The sequence below is a fragment of the Lonchura striata genome, chromosome 3 (assembly GCF_046129695.1).
Source record: "Lonchura striata isolate bLonStr1 chromosome 3, bLonStr1.mat, whole genome shotgun sequence".
Taxonomy (NCBI): Eukaryota; Metazoa; Chordata; class Aves; order Passeriformes; family Estrildidae; genus Lonchura; species Lonchura striata.
In genome coordinates this window covers 28,626,507-28,650,273 of record NC_134605.1, presented here as the reverse complement: position 1 = coordinate 28,650,273, position 23,767 = coordinate 28,626,507, and the positions used below count along the sequence as shown (strand labels likewise).

At 46.1% G+C, this 23,767-nt stretch overlaps 1 protein-coding gene across 2 annotated transcripts in view; it reads right to left on the bottom strand.

The window, feature by feature from the left end:
- Positions 1 to 20,590: 20,590 nt before the first annotated feature.
- RIN2 (Ras and Rab interactor 2) overlaps positions 20,591 to 23,767 on the bottom strand; it is a 90,395-nt gene continuing 87,218 nt past the window's right edge. Inside the window, exons 12-13 of one of the 2 annotated variants that reach the window (XM_077782015.1) lie at positions 21,186 to 21,251; positions 20,591 to 21,008 (exon numbers count right to left, since the gene is read on the bottom strand). In XM_077782015.1, coding sequence (XP_077638141.1) covers positions 20,994 to 21,008; positions 21,186 to 21,251 — 81 coding nt within the window. In that variant the 3' untranslated portion in view covers positions 20,591 to 20,993. Of the gene's footprint in view, positions 21,252 to 23,767 lie in introns of both variants that reach the window. The other variant, XM_077782013.1, reaches the window with a different exon arrangement.

Here is a 23,767-nt window from a genome sequence, read left to right as displayed (position 1 = left end):
TGGTTGCTTCCGAAGTACAAATATGCCATGAATCAAAGTTGAAAAATAGTCAATGTGAAACTTCTTTGATTAATCAAAAAATGATGCTAATCAAGAGACTACAGTGCTAAGTGTGCTACAAGGCATTTTTGTAGATAAGGTCATTTTCAGCATGAAAAAATACTCTTTTTCTTGCCAGTTGTTTAAGAGTGCATGACAGTTGGAAAAAAAGTTCTTTTCTTTTTCTATTGATAAGAACTGTGTATCAGTAGAAGAGATACTGTCAACAGGTTTTAGAAAACAATGTTACTTCCAAGGTGAATTCCATTCATAAATACTTTACACGAAAAAATTGGATCTGCTGTTAATCCTGAAGACTCTTCAAGGCCAACGTCTTTGTTGCATTCTCTTCTCACTAGTACAGGAGCTTAGTCTTACCTGCATTCAAATGCTTTTTGATGTTCCTGATGCATGGCCTAGACATCCTTGTCTCCATGACCATTATGATTTCCATATCAAGTGATGAGAATTTCTCTTCATGATTGGTGGAATTAAGTATCATTACATTGCTGTAAAGTCAATTGGATGTTTTTTCTCTAAAGGAATTTCTTCCTTCCTAATGAAAACCACTGGCAATAGCAAACCTGCTCAGTTTTCAGGAAGTGAAATAATACACCTGCACTGTACAATTTCTTCCATTTTCTTCTATCACCTTAGACTTACTTGATTCCAAATAGTTTTCAACCTTTGAATTTCTTTTTCCGGCTAATTTCTCTCACAGTGTGCTATAGAATATGTATTCAAAAAGGCCGTTTGTACATATTCAAATGGCTTAGTTTCTATGACATTAGGGAAATGGTTGTACTTTATTAGGAAAACATAAAGGTGCCATCATATTTTATCTTCCCATAAATGAATAAAAAACCCCAATGATTAAAAAAGATACCAGCAAATGAAGGCTGTAAGACTGTTGCAGCAGGTTTTTTCCAGAACAATGTGCAGTTCTTCCCAATTCTATTTTTCTCTCCTCCAATTACTTCGTACAGGAATATTTTTACACAGTCTTCTAATAGTGGCATGTTACTACTGGGGTAGAGTATTGCCCTGCCAGCACTGGAATTGACCGTGTTGTCATTGTGTTCAAATTTGCTGACAGGACAATGTTTTGCTTTAGCAAGCAAGAGAGCCTCTTAGTCTTTAGATGCATGCTATGAATTGTAGAATTCTGCCTTGCAAGATCTCTTAATAGTAGAGAACTCGGCTAGCAGCTTTTCTACGATGGTGAATAAATAAGGCTCGTGCCAGGAGGGATGACTCTTTCAAGCTGCTTTATTTCGCTGAGGGCTTGGTGTCAGCTGGGATCTGCGACCCGACCACACAGCAAGGGAGCAGGCTCGAAGAGAGCCCCGAGCAAGGGGCGGGGTAGGGTTTATAACCAGGTGCGGAGTAGGAGGGGCAGGATACAAGGGATCCAATAGGAACAGGGTTTGGAGGAGGAGTTAGGATGGGGTGATAGGGATGCAACAAATGAGGATGAGGGAAGGGGGTGGTAACTGGGGAAGAATCAATTACAATCAGAGAACTTAAGAACCTTCCAGAACAAGGGATAAGTACAAAGGGGTGATTGACATAACCAAAAGGTGGGAATAATTGATAATTGCATAACTCGGGGGGAGAGGTAGGTTTTGATGGACATCCTGGGAGGCGGGCATCTACACCACAGCCTCCTCCCATGACATGTCCGGGGGAACTTCTCTTAAGTCCCCTACCACAATGAGTCCCAGAAAAAGATGAATGAGGTGATGGAGGTGATGAATGAGGACATGCCTTGTGTTCTGAAGAGAGATCAAAAACTTCTTTCTGCGGTCACCCCCGTCTTGCTACAGAAAGTGCACAAAAGGGTTGGAAGCATCACCTTTACCCTGTTTGCATTCACTAGTAAATATGAGACAGAACTTGCCCCAAGGTTTATGCAAGAAGACTCTTTTTCTGCAACTGTTAACCAGACAATAGCTCTGGGAAAACTGGCAGTGGCAGAAAGCAAGCCCTTCCTGGGAAATTGACCAAAATTGTTCAGAAGTTATTCCCATTCACTGTTGCTAAGCTCTGCTGTCTAGCTGTCAGATACGGTTGGGACCATGTTGAAATAATTAGAAACAATGGACTGATGCTGCAATATTGAGTCAACATAGGTATTTTCCATAGGTGTCATGGAAAAATATTTCTATTGGTAAAAAGGAGTTGAATATAAAAAAAGAAGAGCATGGTAGAAAAAAATGACATCAATAGAATGAAGATACCTAGAGTTCTTCTTTTGAAGTTCCACAGAGTGAATATTTTCTAAAGAAGGTGGTGAAACTTATGAAGAAGTAGGAGTACATTCTACATGACTGGTGCACAAATTCATCTTTCCAACTTACAAAAAACATATGATTAAAAGACAAGTTTTGTTCTTTGTGGAAAAGTAGCCCATTAGTAATTTTAACAAAGGTAGGATTCTATCAAGTATTCCTGCAAGACAGTATCGGATTTAGAAAAAAAAGAAAGAATGATCACTGTTGAAAGAAACATATGACCATAAAGACTTTGCTGATCGAACATAGCCTATTCATTGGCTGAAATGAAGCAGGTAAACAGGAGAGATGAAATATTTTTTTGAGGATCAAACATTTGTTTTCTAAAGCGATGCTGACACATGGTGAATTCACCAACTTGGGTATTGCACAGTAGATGATAAGGGTACATAACTTGCTACACTTCCCTAAGGAACCATTATCCAAGGGGATTTTCCCCTTCATCTGGGAAACAGTGCCTCCCTTTTTCACAATTCTTTTGCAGCAGTTTTGCTAGGCTGATCAGCTGGTATGGAGGATGGATGATCGGCAGCAAGGTGACTGGCTGGGGTCATTTGCTTCAATGAATTTTGGCCTACCAGATCTTTTGAAGATCTGTTTCAGCCCTCTTTGTCAAAGACAGCCTTTACATGGTGCTAAACAATTTCTCAGGCTGTGGATGACATGAAAAATTACTTTCTGGTGTCTCTACTGGGCCATATGCTCTTCATTCTCTCTCTCAACTTCTTTATCACCTCTCATCTGTTTCATGGGAGTTATGTTCAAGGTCCACAGGATATTTTTCACACAATCTTGAGGCCTGCTGCAGTAAGAATAATGAATAGAACACACCTGGGATGACTTTTCTAGCTTGGATCCAATGTATTGTGCAGACAAATCCAAGGAGAAGGTGTTCCCCATGGCCCGAAAAACCTTCACTAGTACTAGTGTTCTACATAAACCGTATTTTAGTCTGAAATAAAAGCTTCTTCTGAGAGTGTCTGATTTGTATGAAGCACAGATATTTGACATGTGCAATTTTGAAGATCAAAGGAGAAAGGAAATGGCAAGAAGCTTTTCAATTTACTGGTTTGAATTTTAAATTCCATGCACTTCTTCAAAAAGTGTCAAGCTCCAATGCCCATCAATTTTAGGAATTTATAAGTTATTATTAATATAAAATGTGTTTCAAATCAAAAACATTTCAAACCTTTCCTCTAATTGTATATGCCTAAATGTATGATTTCTGACATCTATGAGATAAAAGGAAGACATTTTTTTTCCTGTGGAGGTGGTGGACCACTGGAACAGGTTGCCCAGAGAAATTGTGGATGTCCAGTCGCTGAAAGTATTCAAGGCTGGGTTGGATGGGGCTTTGAGCAGCAACAAATGGGACTTTTGATAGAGGGATAGAGAAAGAAAGTTTGAAGTGAGAAGAAACTCCGATTTAAGTATAGGAGCAAGTTTTCTCTCAGCTCTTTGTGTAAATTCTAAGTCGTACAAAATTGCATTTCTCTGTGATTTGCACTACTGTAACAGAAAGGTTCATGAAAACTATGCAGAAGAGATCCAATTTTAAAAGAGATAAGAATTCCAACATCAAATACATGGGATGGGTTTCAACATGGGACACTATCTAAGAGACAATCTCTGTATTTCAACACTTGATCATGTTAGGATTTCATGAAGTGCCAACCAAGAAGGCAAAATAGCATTCAGGAGATTATTTACTGGAGTTCAGCCTGGCCATTAGTAGGAATTTCTTTTTGAATAATGTAGATATACCAGACATACTTTCCATTCACTGAAAAATTACTGTTTACAATGAGCAATGAGGATCAACACTTATTGAAACCATCTTCAAAATGTCAAGAATTTCATTCTAAATTATCTGTGATTCAAATACTTATTACACCTTAGTGGGAGACAAATAAATTCTTCCATATCATTATGGTTTTAAATGGTATAAACCCATGTTTTATTCTGAAAATAGAGCATAATTTTTTTCTATTTTTAGCAGAAAATATTCAGACATACAGCATGTGAGAATTAAGTAATTTTAAAGAAACCGGTGAAATGAAGATATTCTGCAAATTGAATGAAATAAAAAGCTGTGTTTTAAATATTAGGTAGATATGAAACAGAATTTTTGTAGCAGATATTTGAATTCTTTTACCAGATCTTTTGCCCAGGAACAGAGGTATTTAGCATTTCAGTCTTTTCCAAGGTGCTCATCATCTGCTCTGCTGATCTCTGTGTGTGCCTAGGTGTGTGTGGACCGGGGTGCATGTGAAGGGGAGTCTGTATGTTTGCCTAACACTTGTAGTGGCAGATTCATGCTTCAGCTCCATCATTTTTTTTTAGAGACTTCACAGAGAGTGGAAACTAAGTTGAATATCAACAAGAGATTCATTCCCAAATCATCCATTTTACTTGACCTTATAAATCATATGCTTTGTTGCATCTTTTATCCAATATACTTTCAAGCCACTTGGAGACGTGAGAATGTGGAGAATCCCTCAAATGTCTTACAGTTTTGATGCAAATAGCTTTTCAAGAACATCATCATTTCTCTTTGCAATATGTCTGGGCCAGGCATGATGGTGGTGTCAACCTGTTAGAGTTTTTGTTGCTGGGAGAAGTTGTACCAAAGGATTGGGTTTTACATTGTCCAGTTACTGAATCAAGTGCATGAATACATTTGACATTCAACTTGGGTTTCCTTTTTCTAGCAGACTACTTCTAGAACTAGCTTGCAGACTCAAGCTCACTCTTTTTCTCTGTTTTTGATCCTTTCCTATTTTCTTGGCTTCTTTGTCACTTTAGACACAATTTAAAAACTTTTGCCCAACTCAAATGGTTTCATAGTCCAATAATGATGACACATTTTTTTTCAAGGAAATTTTAAAATCTTTGTTAGAGTTAAGAAAGTTAAGGACTAGGGTCTTTTTCTTCCCTTATGAATATTGCAATGAAATTGTTAAATCAATAGCAATTCTTTCTTTTTCTTTTGAACACAAGTAGGTCACTCCCAACCATTCATCCATTTTGTGGACCAATATTTGCCATGATGATGGAAGTTGTCCCTTCTTAACAAGACATGTTCTATGACTATGTTGACAACACTTTCTGTGAAGATCCTAACTGGTCTTAGACACACATAGGAAGAAATTTGCTCAGCCGGTGTCTTAAGCATGCATATCAGAAGATCTTAATACACCTGGGGAATTTTCCCATGAAAGGGATTCAGTTCGGGAAGAGACAATTATCCTAGAGTTTGACATTCTTCTGGAATACTACTTAATGTGTATTATCCCGCAAATCCCATGTCCATTTGGATCTTTCTCTGCACAGAAATTTGGAATGCAGTTACAGAATGAGAGGACACAGTCTCAAGCTGCATCAAGGGAAATATAGGTTGGATAGTAGGAGAATGTTTTTCATGGAAAAAGTCCTAAAGTTCTGGAATGGCCTGCCTGGGGACCTGATGGAGTGACCATCCCTGGATTTGTTTAAAAAAGGCTAGATGTGCACTCAATGCCAAGGTCTCATTGAGGTCTTAGGGCATGGGACAGACTCAAGGACCTTGAAGGTCTCTTCCAACCTAGTCACTCTGGGAATTCTGTGAACAAGTGACAAGGGCTGAAGAAGCTGCACTGTACCCCCAACTACCAGCAGAAGAAACACCATACACTTTTTGCACTGATGGTTCCTGCGGTGGTGTGTTTTTCTTTCATTTGATATTTGTTTAATATCTGTTTCCCCCCCCCAATCCTCCCTTTCCCTGCCCCTTTCCCTAGAACCTTCCCTGTCATTCATTCTAGCCCCCTCCTCAGCTTCCAGATGTTAGTTCTGCCCTAAACTCCTCCCCTGCTATTCCCTCATTGGTTACTGTTCCTACACCCGTCCTTCTGAGTTCTGTATAAAACCTTTGCCCCCCCGCCCGCCGGGGTCTTGGGGCTCATGGAATAAAACCATTTCGTTCACCCCCAAGTCCCGTGTCGCCTTCGTCTGTCCCCGCGCCACGAACTGAAACTGCAGAGCTTGCGGGGGAAAGCGGCCGCCCGTTCTCTTCCCTCACCGCCCAGCACGGCACCGCTCGGGGTGCCGCGGCGAGGAGCGCATGCCGCGCCACAACATATGGTAGCAGAGGATGGTTCCCTCCTTCGTCTTGTAAAAAAAACGGGCAGATTCGTGGGGGTGCCCGCCTCACAGAAGAAGAAGGAGGGAAGAGGAACATCTACGGCCGTAAAAGCTCTGCCTGATGCTAAGAGGAGCTGAGCGCCGAGCGAAAAACTGACGCTCCGGGACCCTCTTTGTTCTCGCCATCTACCCGCCCTGGAGCAGCCGCGCTGCACGGGCAGCCGGGCTGCAGAGCTTTTTGGCGGGCAGACTTACCCGAGGACACAGAGAGCGGTTTTGGCAGCGGCTCGGGGGAGCCTGAAGAGGGACTGACCGAGAAGAGGTTCCTCGGTCAGCATCTGCAGCAAGACCACCGGAGGCTGATAGTGGCCGAAACCAAGGCTTCGGGGACGAGTCTTGGTTTAACGGGAACACCCAGGCTTCCGGAAGGGCCAAACCGAAAGAGAAGGAACATCCCCAGTTTTTAGCGCGACTTTTCCATCGAGTCGAGGAGAAGATTCAAGCCATCTCCGTCCGAGCCTGCAAGGTAAGGTAGGCTACACGGGGTGGGGATCGCCCCGACGGGCGGCTGGGTCTGCCACTTTTTTTTTTCTCGCGTTTTAACCCCCGTCTGCGCCCAGACTGGGGCTGTAGCCGTGCATGTCCCTGGCAAGCGGGTGGGTTTTCTTTTTCTGGGGGAAGCTAGCACTGAGTGCTATCCTTCGCCTAGTCTTCTGTGGGGACCTAGATTAGATCGCTTTTTCTTCTCCTCGAAAAAGTTGTCTTCTCTATCCTCCCCTCCCCATTCTGGGCTGGACGGAGGGGGTAGAAAAGACACCAGTAAGGATCAGCTAAGAGGGCGACACGTTAGCTATAGGAGCGTTGTTAAAAGGGGCCCTTTACACCCACGCATTGCGCCGACATCCAGCTGCGTCGGGCGGCCCCCCCCCCCTCCTATAAATTTCCCCTTTTTGCTTCTGTGAAGCTCCCTATGCCCCCATCCCCTCGGACTTTCCTAAAACCCTTTCCTATCCTCCCTTGGGGATTGCTGTGGCCGAGCCGCCCCAAGTGCCCTGCCAGACACTGCTCAGGCCAAGTGCAGTGTATCTGGCACCCCTCCCAAGATGGCGCTGGCCACGCCGCTCGAGACCCATTTCCCGCCTTGACCCTTCTTTTCCGCCCCTGGCTTCCCGCCAGTCCCATTTCTCCCCCAATAGCCCTGCACCGTCCCTGCACGAGGCTAGTCCCTATTGGGGGGAGGCGGGGTTGGATATTCCCCATCCTTCTTCAGGCTCGTCCTCCGGGGGGAGGGTCGGGAGGGATCTTCTTCCGAGGAAATGGAGCCGAAACCCGGGACTGGGGATCTGTCATTTTGTCTTCCCCCTGAAATGGCAGCGCCCCGGTCCACCCCTTACCGATACCCCCTGTTAATCATGGCAATCACTAATTAAGTGATTGTCTGATTCCCCTATCCTATTCCTTAATGTACCCTACCCAATACTCCTTTTTATTTAACTACGAATTCCTCTTTTTGCTTTTGATTATTTTTGAATAATCTGTTTGTTGAGTTATATTTTATAGAAAAAAAAATCATCCCAGTTAATTAATACTCAAGATATTATGCCCACCTCTCAAACGGACATTCAAATTGAACAAACCACATCGCTATCTGCTGACTCTGCTTTAAGACAAGCGCCGTTATCCGCTAACTCTGCTTTAAGAATTTGAGAAGCTAAACATCGCAAGCGCCGCGACGAAGCAAATTCTAAATCAGATGAAGTCACAAATCCTGCTGTACTTTGTACCCTTAATTTGGACTTTCATTTAAGTCAATTTTATATATTCCAGATGAAGTTTTTATATATTTCATATGTTGTAATCACAATTAGTTTATCATTTTTTAATGTCTTTCAATTTATGTTTTTTTAATAATATGTAATATTACAATTTGATTTTATATTAAGTTGTTTTGTTGTAATTATAATTAATTCAGTCTTTTCTGATATTTTTTAACTTAAAGGCTGTGTTTAACCATTATTGCTACAGGAATCACTCAGCTACTATATCGCTTCAGGCTTGCTGCATTGCTGCGAAATTTAAAAATTTATTAGTTATATTTAGTTGATCTTTTATTATATTTAATTCCAATAATTCCATTTAATTATTTTATTCAAATTAGATAGCTGTAATTTTAATCATTCTAATTAAATTTTTTAGTTTAATTTCTGTCAATTATTTCATTCTATTTCAATTATTTACATTATTTACATTATTTTAGATTGTTACTCAGAGCAGCAAAACAGCAAGTTTTGTGCAGTCTTGTGTCTAATTTAAGCTGTTACTACTCTTCCTGCCCTATAAATGCAATAATGTGTCTTTCATGTCCTTTAAGTAATTTACAATGTTATCATATGATTTTATATTATTTGCATGTTTTATTAATTTGCTTAAACCACAAAATTCTCCTTCTTTTTGTAAAAGAAAAGAGGGAGATGCGGTGGTGTGTTTTTCTTTCATTTGATATTTGTTTAATATCTGTTTCCCCCCCCCCAATCCTCCCTTTCCCTGCCCCTTTCCCTAGAACCTTCCCTGTCATTCATTCTAGCCCCCTCCTCAGCTTCCAGATGTTAGTTCTGCCCTAAACTCCTCCCCTGCTATTCCCTCATTGGTTACTGTTCCTACACCCGTCCTCCTGAGTTCTGTATAAAACCTTTGCCCCCCCGCCCGCCGGGGTCTTGGGGCTCATGGAATAAAACCATTTCGTTCACCCCCAAGTCCCGTGTCGCCTTCGTCTGTCCCCGCGCCACGAACTGAAACTGCAGAGCTTGCGGGGGAAAGCGGCCGCCCGTTCTCTTCCCTCACCGCCCAGCACGGCACCGCTCGGGGTGCCGCGGCGAGGAGCGCATGCCGCGCCACAACAGGTTCCCATTGCATCGTAGGGATGAATTGGAAGTGGAAAGCAGCCATATAGAGCTCCACAGGAGAGATTGCACAAACTACTGAAGGAGAAGGTGGATCAAGCCAACTTGCTGAACTCAAGGCTGTTCAGCTGGCTCTGGACATTGCTGAAAGAGAGAAGGGTCCAAGCTCTACCTTTATACCCATTCATGGATGGTAGACAATGCTCTGTCGGCTTGGCTGGAAAGGTAAAAAAAGGCCAGCTGGCAGCGTAGAGGAAAACCAGTCTGGGCTGCTGATGAGTGGAAAGACATTGCCACTCAGGTAGAGAAGTTACCTGTGAAAGTCCGCCATGTAAATGCCCATGTCCACAAGAGTTGAGCTAGTGAGGAGCATCAAAACAACGGGCAGGTAGATCAGGCAGCAAAGACAGAGGTGTCAAAGACAGATTGGCAACACAAGGGGGACTTGTTCCTAGATCAATGGGCTCATGATGCCTCAGGTCATCAGGGAAGAGATGCCACCTCTAAGGGGGCACAAGACCAAGGGGTGGATCTAATCATGGACAGTATTACTCAGTGTTACAGATAAGTCATGTAATAGTCAGCTCTATTATTAATTAAGAGATTAATATTATATAGATGTAATGTTATTGTAATATGTCATTCCATATTCCTCTTTCCCTCATCTGCTTGTAATAGCCGTAATAGTCAAGACATTTAGAGGGGACTGGCTTGTTACCAGGAGGTGCAGCAAAACAACACTTGGCCTCCAATCGAGATGTAAAAAGTCCTCTCCACCAATGGGTGGCATGACTGTGAGGCGTGTGCTGTGATCAAGGAGGCCAAGCGGGTGAAGCCCCTATGGTATGGTGGGCGGTGGTCCAAATAGAAGTCTGGGGAGGCCTGACAGATTGACTACATCACACTGCCCCAGAGACACCAAGGCAAGTGCTACATGCTCACAAAGGTAGAAGCCACCGCTGGATTCTTGAAGACCTACACCATGCCTCACACCACTGGCCATGGAAAAGCAAGTCCTGTGGAGGCATGGTACCCCTGAGAATCAGACAATGGGTCTCATTTCAAGAATGGCTGTTGCGGTCCGCATTGATTTCCTGAAGTTTTACTAAGTTAGTTGTTCAATGGTAGATTTTGTTAACCCCCATGTTTTCCACTTGGTAGTTGCCTAAGTTGTGCCCTCCCTTCCAGCTGTCCCTCAAGATATTCCCTCCCCTTGTTCCAAACTCTTCCCTGCCTATCAAAGCAACCCTGCCCTTTCTGCACTGCCTGTCAAGGTAACCCTGCCCCTTGTTCTGGAATGTTCCCTGTCACTCACCCTCTGAACCAATCCCCAACTGAGCCTTCTCTCCTCCCCTTACCTTGATAAGCCCTCCCCCAAAACCATGCCTCAAGTGTTTCCCTATTGTCTTGTTAGTGGTGTCCACCCCCTGGTTTTCAGTCTTTAGAATCCCATGCACAGCGGTGCTTGGGGCTCTCTCTGCCTGTGATCCCTTCAGCCTTGGTTCTTCCTGTAATCCTTCCACCTCAAGAAACGGCTTGGAATTTCAGCACAAAAGAGTGTCCTCTGCTTTCTTCACCCAGTCCTCTGCCACATTGTCTTGGAGTACCGCTGTAGAGCAATGAGCTCTAAGGTTCTGCCCTTGGCACTAGCCCAGCCAGGTCAGTTCCCCACCCTTGTTACTGCACCAAAGAGCTAGCCTGAGCTCTGGCAGACAGTGGCAAATGGCCTTATAAACACCTGGGCTAGAGAACACAGCATCGAGTGGGTGTACCGAGACCGTTACTGGGGGTACTCTGGGACTGAGACTGAGACCGAGGTTGGCACCGGGACAAGGATTGCTCCAGGATGGGTCCGAGACCAGCACTTGGACCTGTACCCAGATCTCTCTGGGACTTCCGACTTCACTCCAGAGAGTTTTGGCCACACCCTAGAGCGGGACTGGGAATGGGAAGAACTGGGAATGACTGGGAAGGCCCTGGGCAGAGTGGGACTGCCTCGGTTCACATTGTTCCAGTGCAGCCATCCCGGTCCACATGATGCCAGTCTGTATGGTCCTGATCCATATGGTGCCAATCTGTGCAGTCCCAGTCTGTAGGATCCCAGTTCATAGTATCTCAGTCTGTATGGTCCTGCATGGCACACACTCCAAGAGTCTGGAATTCCAGTTGCCAGAGAGGAAAAGATGTTCCTGCCCTTGAAGGCAAAGCTCTGAAGAAGGAGCCGAAAGCCAAGTGGAGCAAGATCCTACAGCAACATTTCACTGCCAGCCTTCCTAACTTCCCCCATGGTTGTTGCAGATCCTACACTGGGAATTAAACTGGGGGAAGGTCTTTGGTGGCAGCTGCCCTGGCTCAAGGGAGACATGGAGAGAGAAACAGAGTAGGCAAAGAGAGGCAGAAGAGAAAGGAGGACACAAACACAATCAGCTGAGAAGGTAGCACACTGAAAACAGAACTGCAACGGACTGAAAATGAATGGAACAGAAATCACGAGCTGTGAAAATTTTATTTCCTATCAAATATATCCCATCTACCCAGCCCCACACAATCCTCATCCCACTGTTCCAAATTGCTATGCCACTTCTCCCAATCTCCATCCAAGCCCATCTCACCCTGACGGCTGTGGAATCAAGTGCATTTGGTGTGAGATGGAGTTTTTTTTGAGGTGGGAACAAGCTGTTTTGATGTGGGATTGAGCCCTTACAGGTTCAAAGTCAGTTGCTTGCAGTGGGATTTGAGTGGTTTTGAGGTGACAGATGGATCCCTCTTGGGTTTTGGAGTGCAAAGAGATGAAGAACACTGCCCAAAATCCCCCCAGAATGCACAAATCCTCCAGAAGATGTCCCCAAATCCTAAGTTCCCCCATCAAAACCTTGTGAAATGGTGAGACTTTGGACATCTCTGATCCATTTCTTTCTTCTTAACCCTGTTTTAACTGCTTTGGAGGGATGAAGATGAATCAGAAGAAAATGAAGGCCGAAACAAAAGGATAACCAGCCAGTTGGCTTCCCAACATGGGACATAGGGAATGTGGATCAGCAGGGCTCTGCCCAAAGTGGGTCCTCCAGTGAGGGATGGAGCTGGAGCAGCTCCCAAAGGTCTTCCTGCACTCAGGGCACTGGCAGGGCTTCACTTACTGGTGTCTCCATTGGTGTTGGGTCAAGGTAGAGCACTGTAAGAAGCTCTTCCCACACCAGAGACACTTGTAAGGCCTCTCCCTGGTGTGGATGTGCCAGTGGGTGATAAGGGTGGAGTGGAACTTGAATCCCTTCCCACCATCGGGGCAGCCAAAGGGCCTCTCCTCCATGTGAATCTGATGGTGCAGGAGGAGGTTGGAGCTGGTCTAAAACCTCCTCCTGCATCTATCACACTCTTAGGGACTCTCCCCAACATGGATCTTTTGGTGGCTGATCAGGGCAGCTCACTGCCTGAATGTCTTCCCACACTCCCCACACTTATAGGGCCTCTCCCTGCTGTGGGTCCTCTGGTGCTCAATCAGGTCAGAGCTCCTCCAGAAGCTCTTCCCACATTCCAAGCACCTGTAGGGCTTCTTCCCATCATGAACCTGCTCATGGACCAACAGGACCAAGCTCTGGTTTGATCACCGGCTGCCTTCCCATCCCAGGCTGTGTGTTCTAGGGTGATGTTATGGTGCTTGTATCCCCAGTTGTGTGTTCTGTTTATGCTTGATGTAATGTTCTGTGCCTTCAGGACTGGCTCTGAAAAGTGAAGGTTTGTTTTGTCTTGTTAGCAGCTAGCTCACCTCCCCCCACTGTCTGTGTCTAGGAGAGAGGGCAGGGCTTACTTGCTTGCTTGCTTGCTTGATGGATTGCTTTCACTTTGCTCTCGCTCCTGCTTTTTGCTTTTGCCCTTGCTTTTTTTACTTTCCCTTTCCCGAATATCATTCCAACCTGCTCCAGACTGGGACCTGGGAAACACCAAGAAACACCGAGAACCTGCATTTTGTGACCTTCAGTAGGCAACCCCAGCACCAGAGATCAAGAACCAGGCGACCACTCCCAGGCAAGACTTTCTGAATTTCTTTCATCTCTTCAAAGCAGTGAAAGAGTTTCTGTCATCTGGTGATGTTGTTTTTGTGCCAGGGAGTGTTTCTGTCTGTTAAATCAACAGGGGTTTTTTTTTCCACTTCTCACCAAGGAAATTCCTCCTGAACCAGGTTGGGGGGAGGGACCATGGGGGTTTGCTGTCTGGGGGTGCTCCTCCTGGAGGTTTTCTCACATATTTGCCCTAAACCAGGACAAATATTTTGCCACCCAGGCGTGGGGCTTGAGTGAGTGGAATAACCCTGTTGTCATTTTATTTTGATTCCAATTACTTGGTGTTGGTAGAGAGAAGTTAGAAGCTATGTTCTTTGAATTCATAATGTCTCTTGGGGTGGAGACCTGCATGTGTTTCTGGTCCCTAGGGTTTTTTGAGATCTTAATCCCTCTATGGTCCCTAAGTTTATTTTCTTACTCAGGAATAACTCTGGTATTGTCCCTAATAGGTAGTTTTTGCAGTAGAAGGGCACTGACCAGAATATCCATCGAGCTGGGCTTGGGTGTAATGGCTTCCAGGGGGTTTATAAAGGTGCCGAAGTCTGTTCCAGGAATGTATGGCTCATGGTCATGGTTCTGCAGCCAGTTTGTTAGAGGGGAAGCAGGGGATGAGGCTTTTCAGCCTTTGCTTTCCTTCTTCTCCTCTGAATCTCTTAGCTCCCTATTAGAGAATGTTCCATTTCCCTTGACTGTTAAAGAGACCATCTTTCTGGTGTTTAATCTGGTAAGCTTTCTCTATACAGTCTGCAGTCTCTCTAGAATGAGGGATGAGATTTCTAGAGGGGCTGATGAGACCCCTGACCCAGGACTAGACCCAGGTGTGAGAAATTCTGAGTGGTGTGGGAAATGGGAGGATACGGGCCAAAGCTGCAAAGAAATTTTCTGACCCTGTAGCCTGGGACTTCCCATGTGAACAAATTCAGAATCCAGCTGAGGTGGTGAAGCACCTGAAAGAGAAGTGCCATGATAACTCTAAGGAGAAAAAGATCATTGCAGTGAGCTGGGCCCTGGCATATGCTTATCGCACCCCGCTAGATACTGTAGGGCAGCAGACAGAGGAAGGGGGGCAGGGAGATAAATCAGCAGCTATCCCAGTCACTCAGGCTGCAGCCAACACCCCCGGCTCGAAGCCAGCAGCTAAACCAGACAGTGAGCCTAAGCTAGCAGCTAAACCAGACTCAGCAGCCAAGCCTCAACCAATGGCTGTTGCTACTAGCACAAGAAGTGGAAAGTGCACAGAAAAGACCGATCGACCAGTGAATAACGATTATGATGATAATGCAGGAGAAGGACCCTCAATGCCTGCTGACTTAAAATCAGAAGTCAAAGCAACTGGTACAAGATCAGAGGCCAATATTGAGTCCTTTTCCCTAAGGGACCTTCATGGCTTAAGAAAGGATTACACTCAATGACTTTATGAGTCTGTAATTAGTTGGTTGGTCTGTCTTTGGGATGCTGCAGCAGAGGCTACAATTCTGGATGGCACTGAAGTGAGACATTTGGGATCCCTGTCACATGATCCTGTCATTGATCAAGGAATGATGAGGGGGGCTAACCCTCACAGCCTCCGGGCACGGGTTCTGGAAAGTGTAGCACAAAGATACCTGCATGCAGATGATCTTTATATGCAGCAGAGTCAGTGGAAGACTACAGAACAAGGGATCAAATGACTGAGAGAAATGGCAGTGGCAGAGATTATCTTCTCAGATGAAATAACAACTAGGAATCCAGACTTGGTACCATGTACATCTGTCATGTGGCAAAAACTTGTACAGCTTGGGCTCATGAATATGCTTCTGCTTTATATGTATGAATATATTAATATTTAAGCAATAATGAAGCAGGATGAGAGGGATGAGACTGTGTGCGATATGGCAAAGAAACTCCAAGCATATGCAGATGCTGTACATGGCCCAACCCATGCCAGAATTGCAGCAGTGGAAACGCGTCTGCAGAAATTAGAAGACAAGATAGAGGAGAATCATAGGAGACTTAAGGAGGAGATTAAAGAGGACCTCCTCCAAATCTCGGCAGTACAGATCAGAGGTTCTGGTATCCAACACAGATGTTCCTCAGATGGGGAGAGAAGGTACACTCCAAGAGCTGAGCTGTGGTTCTTCCTGCGCGATTGTGGAGAAAACATGAGGAAATGGGACGGAAAATCTACTGCTGCTCTGGCACAACGGGTGCATGAATTGAAGGAAGGCAAGACTCAGAGAGGAAGTTCCACCAAAAGGAGAGCAGCTGCAGTTGTCCCTAGCCAAACTGCCAGGTATGATGATGATGATGATGATGATGATGATGATGATGATGATGATGACATGTCTGATCCCCCTTGAAGGAACCTCTAAGAACATGCCCAAGGAAAGAAGGATAAACAGGTTTAGAGGGGCCCTGCCTCTAGCCAAGTAGAGGTGAGGGCAAACCATATTTTCTGGACTGCGTGGATTCGCTGGCCTGGCACATCGGAACCACAAAGATATAAGGCTTTGGTTGATACTGGTGCACAATGCACATTAATTCCATTGAGACACGTAGGGGCAGAATCTGTCTCTATTGCTGGTGTGGCAGGTGGATGACAAGACTTTACCTTGGTGGAAGATGATGTAAGTCTGATGAGAAATGAGTGGAAGAAACACCCTATTGTGACTGGCCCTGAGGCCCCATGCATTTTGGGCCTAGATGACCTCCGAAGGGGGTATTTGAAAGACCCAAAAGGACACTCAGGTGGGCATTTGGGATAGCAGCTGTAGTGACAGAGGGCATCCGGCAACTGAACGCCTTGCCTGGAGTGTCCAAGAATCCATCTAGAGCAGGACTTCTGAAGGGAGAACAGCAACAGGTACCAATTGCCACTTCAACAGCACATCACCGACAGTATAGAACAACTGGAGACGCTGTGGTTCCCAACCACAAGATTATCTGAGAGCTGGAGAGGCAAGGGGTGGTCATCAAAATCCACTCACCTTTCAATAGTCCCATTTGGCCTGTGTGTAAATCTGAAGAATGGACATGGACAGTGGACTACCATGCATTGAATGAAGTGACTCCACCAGTGAGCGCTGCTGTGCCAGACATGTTAAGAGCTCCAGGACCAGCTTGAGTCCAAGGCAGCAAAGTGGTACACCACTATGGATATTGCCAATGCATTTTTTTCCACTCCTCTGGCAGCAGAATGCAGGCCTCAGTTTGCCTTTACGTGGAGGGGCGTGCAGTACACCTGGAACCAACTGCCCCAGGGGTGGAAGCACAGTCCTACCATCTGCCATGGACCGATCCAGACAGCACTAGAAAAGGGTGAGGCTCCAGAACATCTACAATATATTGACGACATCATTGTGTGGGGGAACACAGCAGCAGAAGTGCTTGAGAAAGGCGAGAAAATAATTGGAATCCTCCTGGAAGCTGGTTTCACCATCAAGAAGAGCAAAGTGAAGGGACCTGCTCGACAGATCCAGCTTCTGAGAGTGAAGTGGCAAGATGGACAGCGTCAGATGCCTACAGATGTTATGAACAAGATCACAGTTATGTCCCCACCAACCAACAAGAAGGAGACACAAGCTTTCTTAGGCACCATAGGTTTTTGGAGAATGCATATTCCTGAGTACAGCCAGATTGTGAATCCTCTTTACCTGGTTACCCGCAAGAAGAATGCTTTCCATTGGGGCCCTGAGCAGCAGTAAGCTTTCGCCCAGATCAAGAAGGAAATTGCTCATGCTGTAGCCCTTGGCCCAGTCAGGACGGGACCAGATGTGAAGAACAGTCTCTACTCTGCAGCCGGGAACCATGGTCTGTCCTGGAGCCTTTGGCAGAAGGTGTCTGATGAGACTCGAGGCCGACCACTGGGATTTTGGAGTCAGAGCTACAGAGGGTCTGAAGCTAACTACACACCAACAGAGAAGGAAATCTTGGCCGCCTACAAGGGAGTCCAGGCCGCCTCAGAGGTGACTGGTACAGAAGCACAACTCCTCCTGGCACCCTGACTACCGGCACTGGGGAGGATATTTGGAGGAAAGGTTCCCTCCACCCACCATGCCACCAGTGCTACATGGAGCAAGTGGATTGCTCTCATCATGCAGCGCACCCATATTGGTAAACTGAATCGCCCTGGGATTTTGGAAGTAATTACAAATTGGCCCAAAGGTGAAAGTTTTAGTGTCACAGATGAAGGAGAAGAACCAGTGACACGGGCTGAAGAAGCTGCACCATACAACCAATATCCAGCAGAGGAAAGATGCTATGTTCTTTTCACTGACAGTTCCTGTCACATCGTAGGGATGAATCGGAAGTGGAAAGCAGCTGTATGGAGACCCACAGGACAGGTTTCACAAGCTAGCAAAGGTGAAGTTTGATCAAGTCAACTTGCTGAACTCCAAGCCGTTCAAGTGGCCCTAGACCTTGCAGAAAGGGAGAACTGACCACAGCTCTACCTCTACACTGATTCATGGATGGTAGCCAATGCTCTGTGGGGGTGGCTGGAGAGGTGGAAAGAGGCTAACTGGCAGCGTAGAGGAAAACCAATTTGGGCTGCTGCAGCATGGCAAGACATTGCTACCCGGGGAGAGAAACTAACTGTGAAGGTTCGCCATGGAGATGCCCATGTCCCCAGAAGTAGAGCTAATGAAGAGCAGCAAAACAATCAGCAGGTAGATCAGGCTGCAAAGATAGGGGTGTCAAAGATAGACTTTTAGTTTGGGAGCACAATGGAGGGTTATTCCTAGCTCTATGGGCCAATGATGCCTCAGGCCATCAGGGTAGAGATGCCACCTCTAAGGGGGCACAAGACCAAGGGGTGGATTTAACTATGGGCAGTATTTCTCAAGTTATCCATGACTGTGAGACCTGTGATGCCATCAAACAGGCCAAGCAGGTGAAGCCCCTATGGTATGGTGAGTGGTGGTCCAAGTACAGCTATGGGGAGGCCTGGCAGATTGACTACATCATGCTGCCCCAAACACTCTACGTGCTCACAATGGTAGAAACCACCACGGATGGTTGGAAAGATCCACTGTGTCTCATGCTACAGCCCGTAACACCATCCTGGGCCTTGAAAAGCAGGTCCTTTGGAGGCATGGTACCCCTGAGAGGATTGAGTCAGACAATGGGACTCATTTCAAGAATAGCCTTATCAACACCTGGGCTAGGGAACATGGCATTGAGTGGGTGTAGCATATCCCCTACCATGTACCAGCTGCAGCCAAAGTGAAGAGGTACAATGGACTGTTAAAAACCACCTTGAAAGCATTGGCTGGGGGATCTTTCAAAACTTGGGTGCAGCATCTGGCAAAAGCCACTAACAGCTGAGGTTCCATCAATCGAGCAGGTCCTGCCCAGTCTGACTCCCTGAATATAGTAGATGGAGAGAAAGTCCCAGTGGCACATGTCAGAGGTTTGTTAGAGAAGGCAATATGAATCAATTCTGCCTCGAGTACAGACAAAGACATTTGTGGGATTGTCTTTGCTCAGGGACCAGGTTGTACATGGTGGATAATGCAGAGAGATGGAACAACACGATGTGTACCTCAGGGAGATCTAATTGTGGAGTGAGACTCATGTGCAAATACTGTTTGCTGGATGTTGCTGCCATTGTCTGTACATGAAAGCACACAGACATGAGACAGAAAGAAATGTGTGTCGAAGGTTTGAGCAAGTGAGATGGAAGTGTGAAAAATGCATATTTTATGATTGGTTTTTTGCAAATGTTACAATGAATATTATATGTGTAATGTTAGAAAGTTATGCTGTATTAATTCTCTTAAGTAGTTGTGGGATTGCCATGCTCCAGCACGGTGTGGGTGGATGGAGGCAGACATCTCTGAAGTTTGCTTTTGGGGAAAGAGGTTTATTGGGGGTGCAGAAGGTCCTGCCTCGTGCTGTCAGACGCAGCACGTGGCCGGGCCTGAGAGGGTGGGGGAGGGGAGAGACAAAAGGAAGGTCTAGGAGAGGGGAAGCCCCAGGAGGGGAGGAAGTTCCAAGAGGGGGGAAGAGGTTCCAAGAGGGCGTGTGGCCCCTCGAAGCCCCCTTATCAGGAGTTTCTAGGTGGGTTGGGATAAGGCATGGGCCAATGGGGTTACAGACACTAATGTTTTAGGGGAAGGTACAGAGGTGTGGGATGAGCCACATATCTTTTGGGGGGTGGGATGGAACAGCCCATTTCACCCCAGGACCCATCCGAGGGCAGGGGTGTCATCCGGCTAGCTGGGAGAACTGTTCTCATCCTAGCTGTATTATTTATGAACAATCATATTTATCTATCATCTGCAACAAGTAGTGTGTTAAATATAGTTTTAGGTTACAACTTAATATTGAAATAGAAATCTCTGATGTAGGATTTTTTTACTGTCTCCTTATTAGAAAAGACATTCTTCCACCTTCTCTCCATCTTTATGGAACCACCAGGATTAAGGGGAAGACGTTGACAAAAACCAGAAAAGTTCTTAATTTTCAAGGAATTCATGCATCATGTATGATATATATGAATATGCAACTGGCTGTTGCTTTTAAGGTTATTCCTTTGTTCACAAGGTATGCTTTTCATGACTTAGTGTCTGAGAGCATCCAGACATCCATAATTCTTTGCTTTTTATTGTCTTGTAATTGTCCTAACTCTAAATTTTGTTACTCTAATTGTATTACTATTTTTATAACCATTTTATTATTATTAACTTTTAAAATTTTGAAAATCAAGTGATTGGCATTGTTCACAGAAGGAAATGTGTTTGAGGAAGTGAAACATGGAAGTTTACATGTGAATAAATGCACGATGTTTGGTAGTATGTTGACACTATGGAAATAAGGGGTGGAATGTCCTAGGGTGACATTATGGTGCTTGTATCCCCAATCGTGTGTTCTGTTTATGCTTGGTGCTTTGTTCTGTGCCTTCCGGACTGGCGCCAGAAAGTGAAGGTTTGTTTTGTCTTGTTAGCAGCTGGCTCACCTCCCCCCACGCTCTGTGTCTAGGAGAGTGGATAGGGCTTGCTTGCTTGCTGGCTGGCTCTTTGCTCTTGCTCCCGCTTTTTGCTTTTGCCTTTGGTTTTTTTTCTTTCCTTTTTCTAAATACTATTCCAACCTGCTCCAGACTGGGACCTGGGAAACACCAAGAGACACCAACAGCCTGCATTCTGTGACCTGCAGCAGCCATCCCCAACGCCAGAGACCGAGAACTGAGTGACCACTCCCACGAGAGACTTTCTGAATTTGTCATCTCTTCAGAGTGGTGAAAAGGTTTTTGTACTCTGATGTTCATTTTTGGTGCTGGGGACTGTTTCTGTCTGTTAAAAAACAGGGTTTTTGTTTTCCAATTCTCTCCAAGGAAATTCTTCCTGAACCAGGTGGGGGGAGGGCCTGTGGGGGTTTGCTGTCTGGGGGGGGCTCCTCCTGAAGGTTTTCTCCCAAATTTGCCCTAAAACAGGACAGTAGGTCTTTCCTCCTCAGATCCCCACAATCTGCCTTTGCAGCCCCTCCTTGTGCGGGATCTCCAGGGCTTTTCCTCCCCATTGGCTCCTGTGCTGTGGAGCCTCTCAAAATGGCCTCTTCCAGAAGGTTCTGCCACGTGGATTTGTCCTCTCTGGTCTCCATCCTCAGCTCCTGACTGCCTGGGGGATGAAAGACAAGGAGTGGATTAGATTTGCCTCCATGCCAGAGGGTAGGAGATCTCCCCAGTGCTTCCCTGGCAGGACGGTGTAATCAGAGGGGTTGTCCTGCAGCCGGGGGGCCATGCCGGGTGGGACATGGAGCAGGAGAGAGGAAAGGGGTGGTGACTTCCTCCTCACCTGCCTGGGTATCCTGGGGCATCTTCCTCTTCCTTGCAGCCTCCAAGGGCTTGGGAATGGTAAATCCTGGTTTGGGGAAAAGAAGGGATAAGCATGTTGACTTGGAAGGTCCCTCTGCCCAAGTCCATCTCTGGAAGTCACTGGCCATCTGGGGTCACTAAAACCTCCTGAATACCAAGATTCAGCCCTGGAAAAGCCTCCCTGGAGTTCTCCATCCCTGGTCCCTCCCCTTTGGTGTTCGGGCTTACCCCTGTCCCAGCTGCTGGGGGTCACACTTATACTCAGGGTCTCCCTGCTCCTTGGTCCCTGCCCTCCCCAGGCTGCTGGAAGTCCCAGGAATGCGAAAATCTCCCCCCTCTTGCGTCTCCCTGTTTAGGGATGCCAGGGATTTTTGGGCTTCCGGATTCCCTTCTCCCCTTCTTCTCAGCTTTGGGCTGCAGGGACTCCAAGGAGTCCCCCCCCTCCCCTCTCCAGGCTGTTGAGTGTCCTGCCAATGGCAGCGCTCCCGCCCTTTCTGGGCCACCCACTTTGGGCTTCTGGGGGGACACAGGGCTCTGCTCCTCTAGGCTGCCTCTGTTCGCAGCTGCCATCAGGCCTCATAGAAGCAGACATGCCCACAAAGGCTGCAGTCAGGGCCGGGAGAGAGAGGGTTAATCAAGATGTCACCCACAGGTGACACATGCGGTGCCAACAGATGTCGCTATTGGACAAGAAAGGAGGGACAGCAGCTTGGGACATCAAAAGAGAAAGAGTCAGTTTTATTCCAACATCTGGTATTTCTAGAATTCCAAAGTTGACTGTGGGTTGGAGGGCAGAATTACTACCTCTCCAACCACACTGGTCCAAAGACCAATCAATCATTTCTCTCCACCCACAGAGAAAGATGCAAACTATTCTATTTCTACATGAAATAGTGTGGGACCACTGACTCTCAAATATGAAAATCTTATCAGAAGGCTAAATAAGTTTCATGAGAACTTTAAAACTTTCCAAAGACCTATAAAAGAAAATGTAATACTTTTAAAAATCAGAGCAACAACTGGGCTCATACTTTGGGCTACTTGGAACAACAGAAACTGGGATCATGCTGCAAGCCAGTTGCAGGATCTGGGAATGACTGGATGCATGCTTCAGGCAACTGGGATATTCTGGCCATGACTGGGGGATCATACTTGGATAACTAACACCTTACTGGAGCCACTGGTAGTGCCTGGAAATGATTACAGACATGCTGGGGGCAATTGGGATCTATGGGTAGTATCTGTTACCATACTCGGGGGACTGGAACCACATTGGGAACAATCGGGACCGTGCAGCAGAGAACTGGGACCGAGCTGGGGGCAACTGGGAGTGAGTGGGAACATGCTGGGAGGGCCTGGGATTCTTCCATTCCAGCCTCCCCTTAAAAGCAGCTTTTTCCATGGGTGGAGCACAGATGCTAAAAAGCGGCAAAGCTGATTAGCCTGGCTCAGCTTCAGTACTGTGCAATTCACACAAGGAAAAGATTGAAGCAGCAGACCACTGGGCTTCTCTGTGTAGGCAGAATTGTGAAGGCAATTGCAAAAATCCAGCAGCTGATCATTCTCACGAACAAGCTGCTGGCTAGGTTTTGCTTCTCGACAAACTTACTGTGGCCCTTCGTTCCTGCAGCTGCCATCAAGTTCTCTGAATCTCACAGCCTCAGGGGACGAGCAAGAATTTCCAAGGAGGGCTGTATCAGGATGGAGTAAAAACCCAGGAAAGATGTCCTGGAATGCCTTCCATATGCATGCTAACAGTGAACTGAAGAGGCAGGAAAGATGCAGTCACTGTCATCTAGCAGTCTGAAGGCTGCGCACACATGCCCACTTCTTTGCAGCTTCGTTCTTCGTCTTTTACCAGCTACGCGCTTTTGGGCTCCCGGTGGCGAAAAGCGACTATTTCACACACAGACGACTTGAGTGGCAGCTGTACGCTCCAGAGGGCTGCTTCTGCCGAAATAAGCCGGGGAGCAGCACTTCCCTTCGGACAGCTCCAGAGTCTCTAGTCATCTAAATCTTAGCGAAAAGCTTTCCCCCTAGGTTTTGGAAGGAGAAATTGTACCAGCACCGCTCACTTATCCCAGTCTTGCCCTGAAACTTGGATTTGATGCATATTCCAAAGAAACTGCTGTTTCCTTTTTCATGTTTAGGGGCCTGTGGCTCTGAGTCATTGGCCACCTCCTGAGATTCTGGACAATGAAGAATGTTGTCATGGTTTGACACTGGCACAATGCCAGTGCCCCCATGAAAATGCATCTTCCCAAATAAATGCTGTGAGATGCGATCAGGAACAGAGCAGAGCAGGCCCAAGCTTAATGACAAAGGAAAAAAAAAATTATTAAACTACTACTATGAAAGACACACACAAACTAAATCCAGAATGAAAACCTTCCAAAACATTCCTCAATCAGTTTCCCACCCTTCAGACAATCAATACTCAGTCCATCAAGTGAGAGAGGAGTCTCCTGTGCCACAGACCCCCCAAGAAACACAGCTGCCAATATTTGTGTTTCCATGTCACACATGGTACTTCCCGGAAAAAATCTGCCATGGTGACACTCT